Below are 17,940 nucleotides of genomic sequence, written 5' to 3'. Positions count from 1 at the left end.
AACAAGATTTTTACTCTACATTAAGCTCAAGAAATAGAACTGTTAAATTTATTAATTACAAAAATAAATTTAACATTACATTTCAAATCAAATCAATGAGACGCACTCGCTCACTCACACAGAAGCTAAATACTTACGCCTAGGAAAAACACCTTAACTAAGCTCTTAAAACTACGAAATACACAAAAGAAATACCAGTCGATGAATACTGTGTATCACCACTAAGGTGGGAGGACTGGATTAACTGTACTAATGGAGCTTGGGGTGCTAGCTGACCTCTCCACTTCTGAGCACAGACCCTTTCTCCGTCACAGCAAACACAAGACTGAATTCAAATACATTGAATGGGCAGGACGCAAGGCGTGGCTAACGGTTGAGGAAGCAGAGGCAAAACGATAAAGAAATAATTGTATCGCTCAGTAGCGCACTTAGTGACGTGCATTAAATCGGTCACTTTTTGAAAACGGTGACGAATTATTTGAAAAGTATACCCCGGAATGGAGAGAGAAACGGTTAACTGAGCGATACACAGTGAGTTTTCCACTAATAGTTCGTGGCTTCTCACAAAAGGAAATGTCGCGAATTGATTCGTGACATTACGCCCCATGAAAATTAAATCTTTCTTCCTTCAGAAGAAAGATTTCAATATACATATATATAAATCCTAACTCAGTCACACAAGATTCACACTGTGGTGTGTGTGCTATCCTGCTACAGGAGAAAATCGCAGTCGCCAGTGAGCGAAAAAACCTCGTATTTACGTTAATAGAAGCAAGCTTGAGGGAAAAACTCCGTGACGACGGTGAAAATCCTGTACTCAGGTCAAACTGAGCGAAAATTCGCTACATTTACACTGACAACTAATTGTTGTGTAGCGTGGTGTATGTAATACACGGTGTAGGTGTGACAGTTGTAGTGTAACTGTACCTATGTGTAAAATGACGCAGTAAATAATATGGCGACAACGAAGGCAGAGGAGAAGAGGCGGCAGCGTGCGGCAGACGATCAGCTGGTCCGCACAGCAAAACTGCTACACCCATTGCTGAACCTGCAAAACCAATTGAGGTGGAGCATCAAAAGTGTCAATGAGACAAAATTCTTATTAAGTTACAATTACTCTCTCTGCCTAGCAGTCAGTGCTACGACGTACATTCGAGGTCGCCATTAATTATAGCACACGATTATGTTTCAACAAGTTGAGAATCCCTGTGCAAACTCGGGTCTTCCATAGCCTCGAACTGCACACGGGTCCTCAACCTGTGCCTTAACCTACAGTTCTTATATTAATATTGGAGAGCTGAGAATCCTTGTGCAAACTTGGGTCTTCCATAGCCTCAAGTCTCTGCGGAATTCTCACTTCCCCCTTAACCTATAATACAATACTTATATTAGTACCGGGAAGCTGAGAATCCTTGTGCAAACTTGGGTCTTCCATAGCCTCAAGTCGCCTCTGCGGAGTTCTCTCTCGAACTTCCCCCTTAACCTACAGTACTTCTATTAGTACTGGGAAGCTGAGAATCCTTATGCAAACTTGGGTCTTCCATAGCCTCAAGTCGCCACTGCGGAGTTCTCTCTCGAACTTCCCCCTTAACCTACAGTACTTCTATTAGTACCAGGAAGCTGAGAATCCTTATGCAAACTTGGGTCTTCCATAGCCTCAAGTTGCCACTGCGGAGTTCTCTCTCGAACTTCCCCCTTAACCTACAGTACTTATATTAGTATCGGGGAGCTGAGAATCCTTATGCAAACTTGGGTCTTCCATAGCCTCAAGTCGCCTCTCAACTTCCCCCTTAACTTACGGTACATAATATGTATGTACAGGCCCTGGACATAATGTGTCCTGTGGGGCCAATGGGCGAGACGTCAGGTCTGCACCCACTTCACCACTACCCTGTCTCTCAACTGACTCAAGAGATTACAGGTGTAGTTACAAATGGCACAGGAAGGGCATGTCCCTGATTAGTGGTGATACTTTGGCACACACTGCAAGAACGGACAAAACTATCTATGTCCCGTCCCATCCCTGGCCAGAAAAAGTCAGCTCGGATACGGCCCTGGGTCTTCCTTTTGCCCATGTGACCTCCTGAGACTGAACAATGACCCCATTGTAACACTGCTAGGCGGTACTCGGCGGGAACGACAAACTGCAGTCGAACCTCGCCCTCGGGTGTTCGTGACTCACGGTAGAGCCGTCCTTGTTTACGAAGGAACTTGGCTCGACCTCCCCGTGAATACGTAATCACTCGACCCTTTTGTTTGTTCCGCACGGTAGCAAGTGTCGGGTCAGAATGTTGTTCTTGCACAACAAGTTGACTACACATCAGATCTTGTGGCGATTCAATGATCACTGGGGTGACACAATCTGGAGCCTCAGTCATGGCTCGTGTTACCGCAGCAGCCGAAGTCTGAGTAGCGTCATCGGAGCAACTATCCTTGACTCCTTGAATATTGCCTACTATAAAGTCAAATAGAGGCTCTGGCATGACAACTGCAAGTGTCAAGCCAGTGTAAAATGGAGATGCCACCTGGATACATGCCTCAGGGAACAATCTCACTGATCCATCAATAAGCTTTGCATGGACCTGTCGACCTGTATACTGCTCAGGCCGAACTAAACTCTGCTTAACAGAGCAACCTGAGGAACCATTGTCTCTCAGGACCTTCACAGGAATGCCTCCCACAAACCCTGGCTGAACAAGGAAGGTACTGTCACCTGTGGGAGGGCCTGTGGAGGAAGCAGCTAGCCACTCATGAGGCTGCTGAATTGATGTGGCAAACATTGTGCCTTGTGAAGATGGAACATTGGCCATCTGTGGAGGGGGGTTCACTGTCACTGTGGGACTAGTGAACTGTGGGGAAGTACCCACACTGGTAGGGACGTGACCACCATGCTGCTGCTGAGGAATGAAGGCTGCATTCGCTTCCTGCCTCTTTTGAGCTGGTGGTGAAAAAGTTTGTCCCGAAGGTCGATTGCGTGGCTGATACTGCTGTTGGTTAGGGTACTTGTTGTACCTCTTCCACTCAGGTTTCTGAGTGTTTTGCCCCTGGTCCTTCCACTGCGGTTTTGGACCTTGACCATTACTCTGAGAACGGCCTTGGTGCTGGGATTCAGTCTGAGACGGCTTCCCAGACTTGGCAGTATCTTTTCTGCTCCAGGTGTTTTGCTTACGAGCTTGATACCCGTATGCAGTAAAGAATGCGTCAGCCTTCTCTGCCATTTGGCTGGCATCTTTCACCTGGCAGATCTTAAGCTGTGCTATGAGCTCAGCAGGCCACGACCTCTCTAGCTGTGTACGCAGCATAAGGTCAATTATCCCCTCACGCGTGGAAGGAGTTTCATCTTTTTCCATCCACTCATTTAAGTAAGCTGTGAGACGATCAAGGAACTGAACAGCTGTCTCCTTGTCTTGGAGACGAGCTCGCATGAACTGAACTTTGGCGTCGTCTACTGTGAGACCATACGCCTTAATGAGTGCAGCTTTCATCATCTCATATGTGAGATTGTCTCCACGAATTCTGTGGAGAATATCGAGGGCAGGGCCCTCAAATAAACTAAGAAACTGAAGCCGCTTAGCTGCCTCATCCAGTTGATATAAGTCTGCCATGTCCTCAAAACGAGCTATGTACGGCTCGATTCGCTCGCTTTCCTTGTATGAAGGAAGCTTGATGCGTGGGGTCGCCAGGACATGTGCAGGAAGAACGCTCGTGGAGCTTGGACCAACTGCACCAGACGTGTCTGAAGCCAAGGAATCTCGCTTGAGCTTCAGCACTTCAAGTTCATGTTCTCGTTCTTTGTCTCGTTGTTCACGCTCGTATTCGCGCTGTTCTCGCTCTTTTTCTAACTCGAGCTCGCGTTGTTTCTGCTCGTATTCGCGCTGTTCTCGCTCTTTTTCTAACTCGAGCTCGCGTTGTTTCTGCTCGTATTCGCGCTGTTTCTCACGCTGCTCTTGTTCATAAGCACGCTCTCTTTCACGTTCCTCACGCTGTTCTCGCTCGTATTCGCGCTGTTCTCGCTCGCATTCGCGCTGAATCCTACGCTCTTCACGAGCATCTTTCTCACGTTCTTGCTCGTAATTGAACCGTGAGAGAACGTAACTCTGTATTTTCTCTGGGTCTGTGAGACCAATATCTTTGGCTTCCTGTACATATACAGCTGTAGCCATGATGCTAGCTCAATTTACTAAGTAACCGAAATTGAGTACTGACTGCTTAGCGACGAATACTAATAAACACAAGTAAAGAATACAGACACAAGCTAGTGGTGACCAGTCTTATCTAGTTAACTGGCAAAAATAAATCAAAAATGTAAATGACTGGGAAGACTCAATAATAAACACAATGGGTACGGCGACTTCCCAGAAGCGAATAAAATTGTCTGGCGTTACCAAAATTAAACTAGAGTTACGTATTCTATTGATTAATAAAGCAAAATTCACTTGCTAAATTAAGGGTAAACACCAGTAAGCTTGTGCCTATAAACTTTAATGATAAATACCTAAATATGAATGAGTGAGCACTATCTCGTGAATAGCTTTAGAGCTAGGAGTTAATATCCTGGAATGAGGTCGCCAATTGTCACGGGGTTTTTATAATATCACGGTAATTTTGATATAAATGGTTAAATATTATTTAAATTGATAATATTCAATAATATTGAAGAGCAGAGACAATGGTTGTCTTGCTACATCAAGCAACGATTACTTTACGTTGGCTTAGCACGATTCTCTGAGAACGAGAATTTATAAACTTCCTCAACAGTACACAGCAGAGACTAATTACTCACAATTGCTGAATTGCTGTACTGTTAGCCTCTGGAGAAAGTTACATCACCCCTGACAATAAATAACTAATACTAATAATAATAACATCAGGTTCTTGCTGATGCATTAACTCCTGGCACAACGGATTTTAAGTTAATACAACAAGACTGGTCTAAGTACCAGTTATGAATAGTAAATGTTTATGCAAGCTAGGAGCTGTATGGAAAATAAGCTTAATTATGGAGAAATGAAACAAGATTTTTACTCTACATTAAGCTCAAGAAATAGAACTGTTAAATTTATTAATTACAAAAATAAATTTAACATTACATTTCAAATCAAATCAATGAGACGCACTCGCTCACTCACACAGAAGCTAAATACTTACGCCTAGGAAAAACACCTTAACTAAGCTCTTAAAACTACGAAATACACAAAAGAAATACCAGTCGATGAATACTGTGTATCACCACTAAGGTGGGAGGACTGGATTAACTGTACTAATGGAGCTTGGGGTGCTAGCTGACCTCTCCACTTCTGAGCACAGACCCTTTCTCCGTCACAGCAAACACAAGACTGAATTCAAATACATTGAATGGGCAGGACGCAAGGCGTGGCTAACGGTTGAGGGAAGCAGAGGCAAACGATAAAGAAATAATTGTATCGCTCAGTAGCGCACTTAGTGACGTGCATTAAATCGGTCACTTTTTGAAAACGGTGACGAATTATTTGAAAAGTATACCCCGGAATGGAGAGAGAAACGGTTAACTGAGCGATACACAGTGAGTTTTCCACTAATAGTTCGTGGCTTCTCACAAAAAGGAAATGTCGCGAATTGATTCGTGACAGTACTCATAAGAAATACAAAGGACATGTAATATCCTGCCTTACAATATTGTACTCATAAGTAATACAAAGGACATGTAATATTCTGCCTTACAATATTGTACTCATAAGTAATACAGAGGACATGTAATATTCTGCCTTACAATATTGTACTCATAAGTAATACAAAGGACATGTAATATTCTGCCTTACAATATTGTACTCATAAGTAATACAAAGGACATGTAATATTCTGCCTTACAATAATGTACTCATAAGTAATACAGAGGACATGTAATATTCTGCCTTACAATAATGTACTCATAAGTAATACAAAGGACATGTAATATTCTGCCTTACAATATTGTACTCATAAGTAATACAAAGGACATGTAATATTCTGCCTTACAATATTGTACTCATAAGTAATACAGAGGACATGTAATATTCTGCCTTACAATAATGTACTCATAAGTAATACAAAGGACATGTAATATTCTGCCTTACAATAATGTACTCATAAGTAATACAAAGGACATTAATTTCTGCATAAAAGCCTTAAGGTGAAAATTGCAACAGGAATAATTTTGGGTGAAATTAACCTACGTGAAAATAATGAATGTAAAAGCTTGGCAAGGGCCAGCCCCTTGTGTTGTTGTATAAGTACTGTGTATACCTGTACAACAGTATTTGCATGCCTCTGTTGTTGTATAAGTACTGTGTATACCTGTACAACAGTAAGTATTTGCATGCCTCTGTTGTTGTATAAGTGTAATGCCACAAATTTAGTATTCATGTATATGTTTAGAGGTACTGTAATTTCTAAGTTAGATAGAGTGTAATCTGAATACTAGTCTATAAGGCTCCTGTTGTAAGTAGTAGTTCATGTGTTAATGATCGATGTAGGGACCACTTTATTTTTATATGTATATATCTCTGTATCTTGCATAGGTAGTGTAACTGGAAGTGTTGAGCAATGGGAGTTCACCCCATCTGGTTGTTAACGAATAACAGATGCGGGCAACGTCCCCCCCTTGCTTGTGGTGCGTCGTTGCTGGGCGCCAAGTTCAAACCTTAAACAGAATAATAATGGGTATGCAATTCTTTCCGTATCATTGTTGTGAAATGCATACTAATGAAGCTGCTAGAATTCAAATATGTGAAATTAATAGTCAAAAAAGACAAAGATAATGTAATTTGGGAGGACCAAGTAGTTCCGCTTGCCTTAGCCGTCACTAGATAGCATGAGCTGCCCCAAACTCAGGGTGGGATGGCAGTAAATTTAGTATTTAAATGTAGTAAGGATTGATTCTCAAATTTTCCCCAATTCAATCAAGAGTCCTAACGTCATGTGTACTCTACTGTATAAATAGTGAAAGAGAAATAAACCCCACCATATCACAAAAACACAGTCTCATTTGATCTAGCAGTAGCGTCCCTACGTGCCCGACAAGCCACATTGGCTACCCAGACGTTGTGGATAACAGACGTTGATTCAGGTGAGCTGTACACATTCCTCCTTTCTCCCCCCCTTGCTTGTTTAATCCTTACTTGTCGTGAACAATATGAAGTAATGTTGTTAAAAGCTTAACGTAGAGATTGGCTACTCAGACATGGTGGGTAACAGACGTTGATTCAGTTCACAGACACCTTGACTTTGGGGCGTGCACGAGGCCATCATGTGATATTGCCCATAGACTTGATGTACACACACACTTACACTACCCATGAATAGTTTTATAAACTGAATGTAGTAGAAATTGAATTATGAATCAATCAGGTGAACCTTTTTTTTTATAGTCGTTAAGGTACAGAATTTTGAAAGTTAATGTGATCATGTAACGGAAAGGCGAATTCAAACTCATCAACCGTTTTCTTTTCTCTTCTATTACTAGGTTAGGAATATTGGAAGTGTTGAAGGGAACTTAGTGGTTGTGAGAAAAATGTGATTTTTGAGTTGTTCCTCGAGGCTAAACAAGCCCGAGTGATTATGAATTATTAGTGATTATGAATTATTGATGATTATGAATTATTAGTAATTATGAATTATTAGTAATTATGAATTATTAGTAATTATGAATTATTGATGATTATGAATTATTAGTGATTATGAATTATTAGTGATTATGAATTATTAGTAATTATGAATTATTAGTAATTATGAATTATTAGTAATTATGAATTATTGATGATTATGAATTATTAGTGATTATGAATTATTAGTGATTATGAATTATTAGTGATTATGAATTATTAGTGAATTGTGTGATGAGTTTATACTGCCCCGACGAAATAGAACAAGAGTGAATATTTTTGGTTCGAGGCTATGCCAGCCCGAAAAGATAATTCATGCCAATAAATGTCCCAGTCTTGAGGCTATTGACGAGCCCAAGAATAACCGATAATAAAGAGTGTGGTATGATGACCTCAGAAATCACTGTTGAATATTCAAATTGTTTCGCTTGGTAACAGTAGTGTATGATTTTTGCCCAAACTATGGCTTAATTAACAACCCTTTTACATATGATTAAAGGTCATGTAATTCAAAAATGTCTGTTGATTAACAAATATAGAATTATTAAAGTAGAATAAAGTATATGTCATTTTGATATCCAACCAGGGGAATTATGTCCTCTCACGCATGACTCACTCCCCTTCCAGTTCAAGATTCCTCCGCTTTGGGAACGACTAACACACGTGGTACTGACTTATTCTCGACTCGGCCAAACTACAAACGCTACCAAAAATATCTGTTAAGCAATTAACCTTTATCATTCAAAGTCGAAGTGCTTCCCCTCTTTGTTTTACTGAGGTGAATACTTTATCAGTCATTGAGGGGAGACTAAGTTGAGTACCATTTGTATTATCAACGAGTACGTTAAACAGAACCACAACGGTGGGTATATATATATATATATATATATATATATATATATATATATATATATATATATATATATATATATATATATATATATATATATATACGACCATTACAATCTTCCATCCACCATTCTGAAAATATTACAGAGAAGCCATCCATCCATCAGCCAATCCTACGTTGCCCCATGAGCAGCGTAACAACCCGGGGCTAGGCACTACATCGAGTGAGTGGATGGCGAGCACCCCTACTTACCACTAAAAAGGATTTATACTGATTTTACAACAACAGAGACAGACTGACAAATGAGGAAGTGAAGGAGCGTTGTGGTATGGATGTGGATGTGATAGGAAGCGTTAGGAGAAACCCACTGAGGTGGTTTGGCCATATGGAGAGGATGAAGAGTGAGAGACTGACGAGGAGAGTGTATGTGAGTGAGTTGGAGGGGGGGGAGAGGGAGGGGGAGACAGGATGAGATGGAGGGATGGAGGGGAGAGGTATATGAGAGAGGGGGGTGTTAGCTGGGAGCAGGGCAGTGAAATGGCGGGGGACAGGGCGACATGGAGGCAATTTGTTTGTGGCCACTCCTTATGGGATTAAGGCGTGTGGCAATAGACAGATAGATAGATAGACAGAGGAAGGCTAGAGGGTAATTTTAGACCAAGTTAGGGTAAAAGAGAAAAAGGAGAAATAAAAGAAAAGAGAGAAAAACGGCAAGATGTAGTGTCAAAGGTGCGTAAAGCTATGAAGGTGGTGGTGATCCCTAACGCCTTTGGCTCGGGTAATGGTGGCAGCCACGGCCGCCGTCAGCAGCAGTGTGTCGTTGTGTGGCACCAAACGGCCGCTGACATCCTAACTCCCGCCCCCTACACCCATACCGTACTGCCCTCCACCCAGGTAGTGCACGTGTACCGCCTCTTGTGTGTACTGTGTGCAAGGGCTACACTACTAGTATGAGTAGGCTTTATTAGTATTATTAGTATTATTAGTGTTATTATTATTATTATTATTATTATTATTATTACTATTATTATTATTATCAATATCATCTTTATTATCATTATACTGGTGGTGGTGGTGGTGAAGACTGATCAGTATTTATAATAAAAGATTGCCTAGAATTTACAATATACAGAGAGAGAGAGAGAGAGAGAGAGAGAGAGAGAGAGAGAATAATAATAATAATAATAATAATAACAGCACCAGTCCACGGGGCTAACCTTGTCCTTCACAGGCCAGGCTAATGGTGCGGCACACAGTGTGATGGTAGTAGTAATAATAATAATAATAATAATAATAACAGCACCAGTCCACGGGGCTAACCTTGTCCTTCACAGGCCAGGCTAATGGTGCGCCACACAGTGTGGTTGAGGGCGGGGGTGGCGGCGGGGTAGAATGGGCTGGTTGGGTCACGCCAACCAGCACACATCATCATTACATCATGTTGCCGACTCAACTCCAGGGCCAGAGCTGCCTGGTGGTGAGGGTGATGATGATGATGATGATGATGATGGTGATGGTGATGATGATGATGATAATAATGATGATGATGATACGGTACCTTCAGCTGCCACTGGACCAGATGGGTGTTTGTAATCATCTCGGACACGGGAGGCTCCACTTGCAGTGGCGTGTTCATCTCCATAAAGTAAAAGTTGTGCGACTCGTCCAGTATAAACTCAACCGTACCCGCACCCACGTAGCCCACCGCCCTGCCCGCCCCCACCGCCGCCTCACCCAGACACCTGCGCACTCCCTACGTCAGGCCCGGCTGAAAAAAAGTGAGACAGGGCTGTGAGAAAGTGAGAAAGAGGGATAGAGAGAGAGGAGGAGAGGGAGAAGCAAAGTTGCCAGTCCAGCGAGAGACCTGCACACTTCCCACGTCAGTCCCCGCTGAAAGAAAGTGAGACAGGGCTGTGAGAAAGTGAGATAGAGAGATAGAGAGGGTGAAAGGGAGAAATAAAGTTCACAGTTCAACCCCATATGGTTCACTGCCTTTGCTGCTTAGAGAGAGAGAGAGAGAGAGAGAGAGAGAGAGCTTACTCACTGGTGTTGTGTGTGAGTTGATCTTTTGAAATCCAGCAGCCTATTTTTACGGCTGAATTCATTGCTTCCTTCATCACAGTTCAACTCAATATCCTGAGGTACAAAAAGTAAGGCTAGTGCACTCCGTCTCTGCTGCCACATGGTGGAGGCAGGTATGACTTGAGATACCTTAAGCAGCTGAATGACCGTTCACTTGTAGCAGTTGTTACCGGAAGTGATGCAAAGATATGCAACAGTGTTTCAGTGTTAGGATAAGTGCCAAATTCTTGGCAGACATTCAGAGATGCAACAACAGATTTAGGTCAGTCTTTCTCCTCCCGATCCTTCCATGTGTTTTGCCACTTGTAATATTCTGCTTCCAACTCCTCTATGTTACCTTTACGGAACTTATTGTATATTACAGCTGCTTCACGTACATCTGAGAAGGCTTTATTTACACAAAGGGAAGGTAACAGATAGCACAGTTACGGCCATGAAGAAAGCTTGGAAGTGAAGCGCTCATTCAGCTGCTGTAATACTGTATCAATATAATGCAAAAAAAAAAAACAGTAGTCTGTAGTAGTAGCATGGTTCTGCATCACCAGATTCAGTGGGGGATTAGACCGGTCCAGTGGTAGGACAGATAAAAACCCTCTTCTTCTCTTCAAAACTGCAGGCTGTTAGTTACAACCATCATTTTATAACAACTGATAAGGCATGTTTATAGTTTCTATACCAACCAATTCATGGGGCCTATGCCATATGGAAAAATGTTTTGTATACGTATTTAGACCTCAGCCATGGCCGACTGCCCCCCCCCCCCATATACGCCACTGGATGGTGGAAGAACAAGAGGTTGACTTAAGTTGAGGAAAAGCAGATGTCTTAATGATCTTAAAAGGTTGTTTCCCGAACAGAAGCATAAGTACAGGATTTGGAAGGACTTAGACGAAGACGTGTTTACAACGAGACAGGACAACACAAACGTAGCTCCTTCCTGCATACTAGAAACAAGTAAATACACACACACACACACACACACACACACACACACACACACACACACACAAAGGAGTTCAAAAATGTATGGATAAAAAGATGCCTAACACAAGAGGAACTGGAATTACTGAAAGAGAAGAGGGAGGAAGCAAAAACAAAAAATGAGGGAAGATCAGAGGAGAAGAACACATTTTTTTTTACAAAGTAATAGGATTGCAGGTACGAAAGTGGTACACAAACAGGATGGAATAAAAAGGAGGAAGGTAGTAGAACCAAGTCATGACAAGTATATAAAAAAGATGATTAAGTTGATGTACTCAAATGTGGATGGAATGGTATCTAAATTATTAGAGATGAATGATTATGTCAGAGAAAACGAACCACATATAATATGCCTAACTGAAACAAAATGAACACCAAGGATATCCAATGACATACTAAACTTAGAGGAATACAATATATGGAGAAGAGATAGGAACTTTAAAAAAGCAGGAGGAATTATAATATTAACTAAGAAAAATCTAAAAGTCAAAGACATAGAATTAGACATACCCTCACAAGTAGAACTGATTGCAGTAGAGATCAACACATTTGAAGGGAAAGTAATTGTAGCCAATTTGTACATGCCACCCAGATCAAACACATGGGAAGGAGACGAATATGAGGACCTGGCAGAGAGTACAATTCAGAGTTTAAGATCATTACTACATAAAATGGAAGAGAAATCGGAAAGAATTATACTAACTGGAGATTTTAATACAAATATAAATTGGAATACCCTAGATATAATAAGCCAAGAAAGCTGTTGGGACCAAAAGCTCCTGGATCTCGTGCACGAGTATTTCCTAACGCAACATGTAAGGGAAACCACCAGAAAAAGAGGACTCGATGTACCTTCAGTGCTAGATCTAATATTTACTAGGCAAGAAAACGATATTGACAATTTAATATATCACCCTCCACTCGGCAAAAGCGATCATGCAGTACTAAATTGCAACTTCAGGATAGCATATGACATAGTAAACAGCAATGACAGTTACAAAAAGAGCCTAAATTATAAAAAGGGAAACTATCATGACCTAAAGAAGTACTTCTTAGAAACTGATTGGGAAAAGGAGCTTAGAGGACAAGATTTAAATGCTGTATATAAAAAATTCTGTGAATTTTATGAAATAGGAGTCCAGAAGTACATCCCACAGCACAAAGAAACAGAAAATAAAATAAAGAAATGGTTCAATACAGAATGTAAAAAATCAAAAGAAAGAAGAGATTTGTTGTGGAATAGATACAGAAAACACAATAGTGAAAGGGCATATAATAATTACAAACAGGCAAGAAACGATTATACAAGAATAAGGAGGGAAGCCCAAAAACAGTTTGAGGAGGATATAATAAATAAAAGTAGTGATCAACCAAAGCTGTTTACAGCTATATCAGAAGCAAAACTAAAGTAAAAGATATAATACAATCCATTACGGACAAGGGAATCACCTATACACAAGAGAAGGATATTTGTGAAGCACTAAATAAGAATTTCCACTCAGTTTTTACAGAAGAAAAAATTTTTGAGAGGGACTATGTGGAACATGCATGCCCACACATACCACCAGATATACAAATATCACAAAAAGTAATAAAGGAGGAGCTAAGTAAATTATACAAAGGAAAAGCAAATGGTCCTGATGAAATCTCATGTTGGGTGCTACATGAATGTGCAAAGGAGTTAAGTAAACCATTATTTTTAATTTTCAAGAAATCCTTGAGTCAAGGTAAACTACCTGATATTTGGAAGAAAGCAAATATTGTCCCCTTATTCAAGAAAGGAAATAGACAAAATCCTCTCAACTACCGACCAGTATCACTGACCAGTGCTGTAAGCAAGGTATTAGAAAAACTTATAAGAAAAGCTTGGGTAAATCATCTAGAAGAACACGATATGATAACAGAAAGACAGTTTGGTTTCAGAAAAGGAAAATCATGTGTTACTAATCTGTTGAGCTACTATGACAGAGTAACAGACACATTACAGGAAAGAGAAGGATGGGTGGACAGTATCTATTTAGATTTCAAGAAAGCATTTGACACAGTACCACACCAAAGACTTTTATGGAAACTGTACCATCAAGGAGGAATTCGAGGCAAACAGTTTTACTAACACAGAGACTCTTGTAAAGAGCTACAAGAAGAATTAAATTAACTTCATGAATGGAGTAATACATGGCAAATGGAATTCAATGTGGACAAGTGTCATGTAATCAAGTTTGGTAAAAGTGGAAAAAGACCTGATTAGGATTATACGTTAGGAAATAAAACCCTACACACATCAGAAAGAGAGAAGGACCTAGGTGTGATTATCAATAACAGACTATCTCCGGCTGACCACATCAGTGAGAAGGTATGGAACATGTATACACTGCTTGCAAATATGAGAATAGCATTCACATACATAAATGAAGACATGCTGAGAAAGATAATAACATCATTCATCAGACCAACCCTGGAGTATGCATCAGTAGTCTGGAGTCCTCATCTCAAAAAACACATAGACAAGACTGAAAAAGTTCAAAGGGCCGCTACAAGATGGGTACCAAGCTTAAGGGATCTGAGCTATGAAGAAAGACTAAATAAACTGAATCTACCAACACTACAGGTGAGAAGGAAAAGAGGTGACATGATTATGCTATATAAATGCATATCAGGGAAGGAGAAAATAGACATAAATGATTACTTAACATATGGGGAAGCATCAGCAAGAGGACACTGCAAAAAACTGCATAAAAAGAGGGGTGATAAAGACGTAAGGAAATTCAGTTTTCCAAACAGAGCAATTGATCAGTGGAATGCACTACCGAATGAAATAGTGTGTGCCAAAACAATTCACAAATTTAAGGATATGTACGATAAATATGGTTTAAGACACGGGACAGTACGAGCTTGACTCATTCCTGTAAAGATACAATTAGGTAAGAACACACACACACACACACACACACACACACACATACACACACACACACACTATCCACCCCGGCAGAGCCGTCGACCCTGGCCCATCTCCACATGCTCCCACCACAACTTGTGACGGCCAGCTACCCCCCCACACACCACCGACCATTACAAACATCTACTTATAGCTTCCAACTCTTTAATGTTACACACTGGATACAACCATCAAAATGATAAATTGTATGATTACAGCCCTCACTATCATACGACTATACTACAGTATATCACCCTATGTTCAGGTCGTGGTGTATAAATAACTATACTATGGAGTAAAACAGTGTAATGTGTTTTTATTCGTTATCCTAACAAAACCATTATTTCCCAAGACAAATGGATGATGGAAGAGTGGCTGAGACAATACGAGTCTTGCACTTGGATGTGGGGAGGGGGGAGGGTAGACCAATGAATGGGAACGAGGGAGGGGGGGGGAGTGGAACCAGGCCCGCATCCAGGACTGTGCACAAGGTGCACGTGCACAGGGGCCCCCACATCAAGGGGGCCCCCACCAAAAAAAAAGTTTGGATGTTTGGAGAGAGTAAAACTCCATCATTAATAAAAAAAAATAATAATAATCAGCAAAAATCAAAACAAAACAAAACAAATCAAATCAAAACAAAACAAACCTAACCTAACTTAACCTTGAACAAGCTTACATTAAGGCTTTTGTTCAAGGTTAGGTTAGGTTTGTTTTGTTTTGTTTGTTTTGTGTTTCCGTGAATGATTTTTTGTTCTTTATCGCATGTATCGCTAGCCAGTGCATTGGTACTGTATACTTACCATGAGAAAGTAAAACATAGATTTCCCTAATTTTTCTCTTTCTATAATTGTCTGAATTACTTTTTAAAAGTTAGTGCTATAACCAATTTTCTTACGTTTTCTATGGTTTCATTATTGATATCTCGTACGGTTCTCGTTCATTTTCTGTACTGGACCTGGCTCTGATCCTTGGCTTCAGAAGTTCACACAATCTAGATGCCATGACAGCTGTTGAGATTGAACAAGCTGCTGCAAAGCTTGTGAACACATACAGTGAAGACCTGGACATGACCCTTGGCATAGAGCTTGTCCAATTCAGTGAATTTGCCAGGATATTTGTAAACGACAAGGCAGACCAAATATCTCATGAACACTTCTTGTACAAGTTGATTATAGAGAAAGGGGTCCAGGACACTTTTCCTAATGTAGAGACTGTTCTTAGACTCTACCTTGTTCTTATGGTGAGCAATTGCTCTGGAGAGCGATCCTTCAGCAAGCTAAAGCTAATCAAGAACAGGCTACGCACACCAATGGCACAAGAACGCCTCAACCACCTCACACTGATGAGCAGGGAGCATGACATTTTGCGACAGATAAGTTTTGATGATGTCATACATGACTTTGCAAACAAGAAAGCTCGCAAAGTCCAAGGACTGTCTTGAGTGAGCTTCAGTTCAGTAAGTGTTACTTAAGATTCAGGTGATGTAATTACTTTAACATTATCCGTTATACAGTAATTGCTTCATATCCTGATTATCAGATGATGTGTTTCTCTACTCCATTGTGTGTTGTTCAAATAGATATTAAAGATTTTATGTTGTTCACTGATGAAACACAAGAAAATTGTTTGTTTTTCTTAAAATGATATTACTTTCAAAGACTTTAGCTAGCGTGCATGCTGTAATAGGGGATAAAGCACTGGGAAGTAAGAATACCATACTTTTTCTCCATTTTGTTCTTGAGTGACACACACCAAAACCTGTCCAGAAGTATCCCTAAAATGCTCAGAATGCATCTCAGAGCATCTTAGAACCGTTGGCTTCTGGGGGCCTAAAGCGGCCCCCAGACCCCCTGCCTAGATGGCTTCGGCCCTTCGGGCCTCGCATTTGCCTTACCACTTTCGGGGCCCCCACATAGCCTTGTGCACAGGGGCCTCCACACACCTTAATGCGGCCCTGAGTGGAACTGAGAGTGCGGCGGTGCCACATGTACCAAACTGCTCGTCAAGCCGGTCGCTCTATTTTTGCTGGTGACTGTACATATAGATAGTTGGAAAAATGGATTAAAAGTGGAAGAAGAGGCATCAGTATTTATTTTCTCCACCTGTCTGTCTACCTACTATCTACCTAGTAGGTACCATCCACTCATCAGATGCAGTGACCGATTTACTTGATAATTACCTATAGATAGTTCCAAAAATTAATAATGGGATGATTAAAAGACATTACATTTTTTCCCTACCTCTCTGTCTACATACATATCTGCTTGTGTATTAGGTACCATCCACTCACCCGATGTAGTGACAAATTTATTAGATGGATACATATACATAGCTGGAAAAATACATTAAAAGTTAATTAAAAGGCTTCAGTATTTAATTTATCTACCGTCTATCTATCTAGTAAGTACCATCCACACAGGGGATGTAGTAATAGATTTATTAGACTGGTACATGTAGATAGATACAAATATATAGAGTATAAGTTGATTACAAGGCATCAATATTTACTTTATCTACCTATCTGTTTATCAAGTAGGTACCATCCACTCACCCGATGTAGTGATAGATTTTTTAGAGTGGTACATGTAGGTAGATACAAATATAGACTAAAAGTTGATTACAAGGCATCAGTATTTACTTTATCTACCTATCTGTTTATCAAGTAGGCTAGGTATCATCCACTCACCCAATGCAGTGATAGATTTATTTGATAGATATCAATAGATAATTGCAAATATAGATTAAAATTTTATTAAAAGGCATCCGTAATTATTTTAAGTTCCTGTCTCTGTATCCTCCATTTATCTATCTGGGAGTTACCATCCACTCACCCAATGTAGTGATACATTTATTAGATAGATACATATAGATAGCTGCAAGAATAGAATTTAATCAGAAGGCATTACTACTGATATTCTCTGCATGTCTGCCTACTGTCCTATCTATCTACCTATACTGTAGAGGGAGGCGCTGGCTCAGTGGGTAGAGAGGTGGCCTGCAGTCCTACCGGACCCAGGTTCAAATCCCCGCTGGGGCAGGGAACAGTTAAAGGATTTGAATTTAATCAAAACAGACTTTACTGATCTACCAGAAGACCCGTCGGCTTGTCGTAAAAATACCCCCGCTAATACCAATACACCAGTCCTGTATGAGACAGCCCTAGCATGTATTCAGTATGGACGGTGGGTGTTAGTGCCATAAAAATACCCCCGCTAATACCAATACACCAGTCCTGTATGAGACAGCCCCTAGCATGTATTCAGTATGGACGGTGGGTGTTAGTGCCATAAAAATACCCCCGCTAATACCAATACACCAGTCCTGTATGAGACAGCCCTAGCATGTATTCAGTATGGACGGTGGGTGTTAGTGCCATAAAAATACCCCCGCTAATACCAATACACCAGTCCTGTATGAGACAGCCCTAGCATGTATTCAGTATGGACGGTGGGTGTTAGCGCCATAAA

General features: G+C 40.7%; 1 protein-coding gene across 1 annotated transcript; it reads left to right on the top strand.

Annotated features, from left to right (window-relative positions):
- The first annotated feature begins 9,210 nt into the window (after nucleotides 1–9,210).
- Nucleotides 9,211–15,914, top strand: LOC145390245 (uncharacterized). The gene is made up of 3 exons (XM_080265234.1): nucleotides 9,211–9,363; nucleotides 10,094–10,260; nucleotides 15,452–15,914. Exons 1-3 carry the CDS (start codon nucleotides 9,211–9,213, stop codon nucleotides 15,912–15,914), a joined length of 783 nt encoding a protein of 260 aa, XP_080121360.1.
- Nucleotides 15,915–17,940: the final 2,026 nt, after the last annotated feature.

This window comes from Coenobita brevimanus, unplaced genomic scaffold (genome assembly GCF_032717465.1).
Source record: "Coenobita brevimanus isolate Jiangsu-jjx unplaced genomic scaffold, ASM3271746v2 jjx.HiC_scaffold_370, whole genome shotgun sequence".
NCBI lineage: Eukaryota > Metazoa > Arthropoda > Malacostraca > Decapoda > Coenobitidae > Coenobita > Coenobita brevimanus.
The sequence above is the reverse complement of the archived record's forward strand: the minus strand, read 5'-3'. Positions and strand labels throughout refer to the sequence as shown.

Excerpts from the sequence above, each read along its gene's own strand:
- LOC145390245 (XM_080265234.1), top strand. The coding sequence starts at position 9,211 with ATGAAGGTGGTGGTGATCCCTAACGCCTTTGGCTCGGGTAATGGTGGC. Across the intron at positions 9,364-10,093 it reads CCGTACTGCCCTCCACCCAG|TGGCGTGTTCATCTCCATAA; the intron begins GTAGTGCACGTG and ends CTCCACTTGCAG. Across the intron at positions 10,261-15,451 it reads AAAAAAAGTGAGACAGGGCT|AAGTTCACACAATCTAGATG; the intron begins GTGAGAAAGTGA and ends CCTTGGCTTCAG.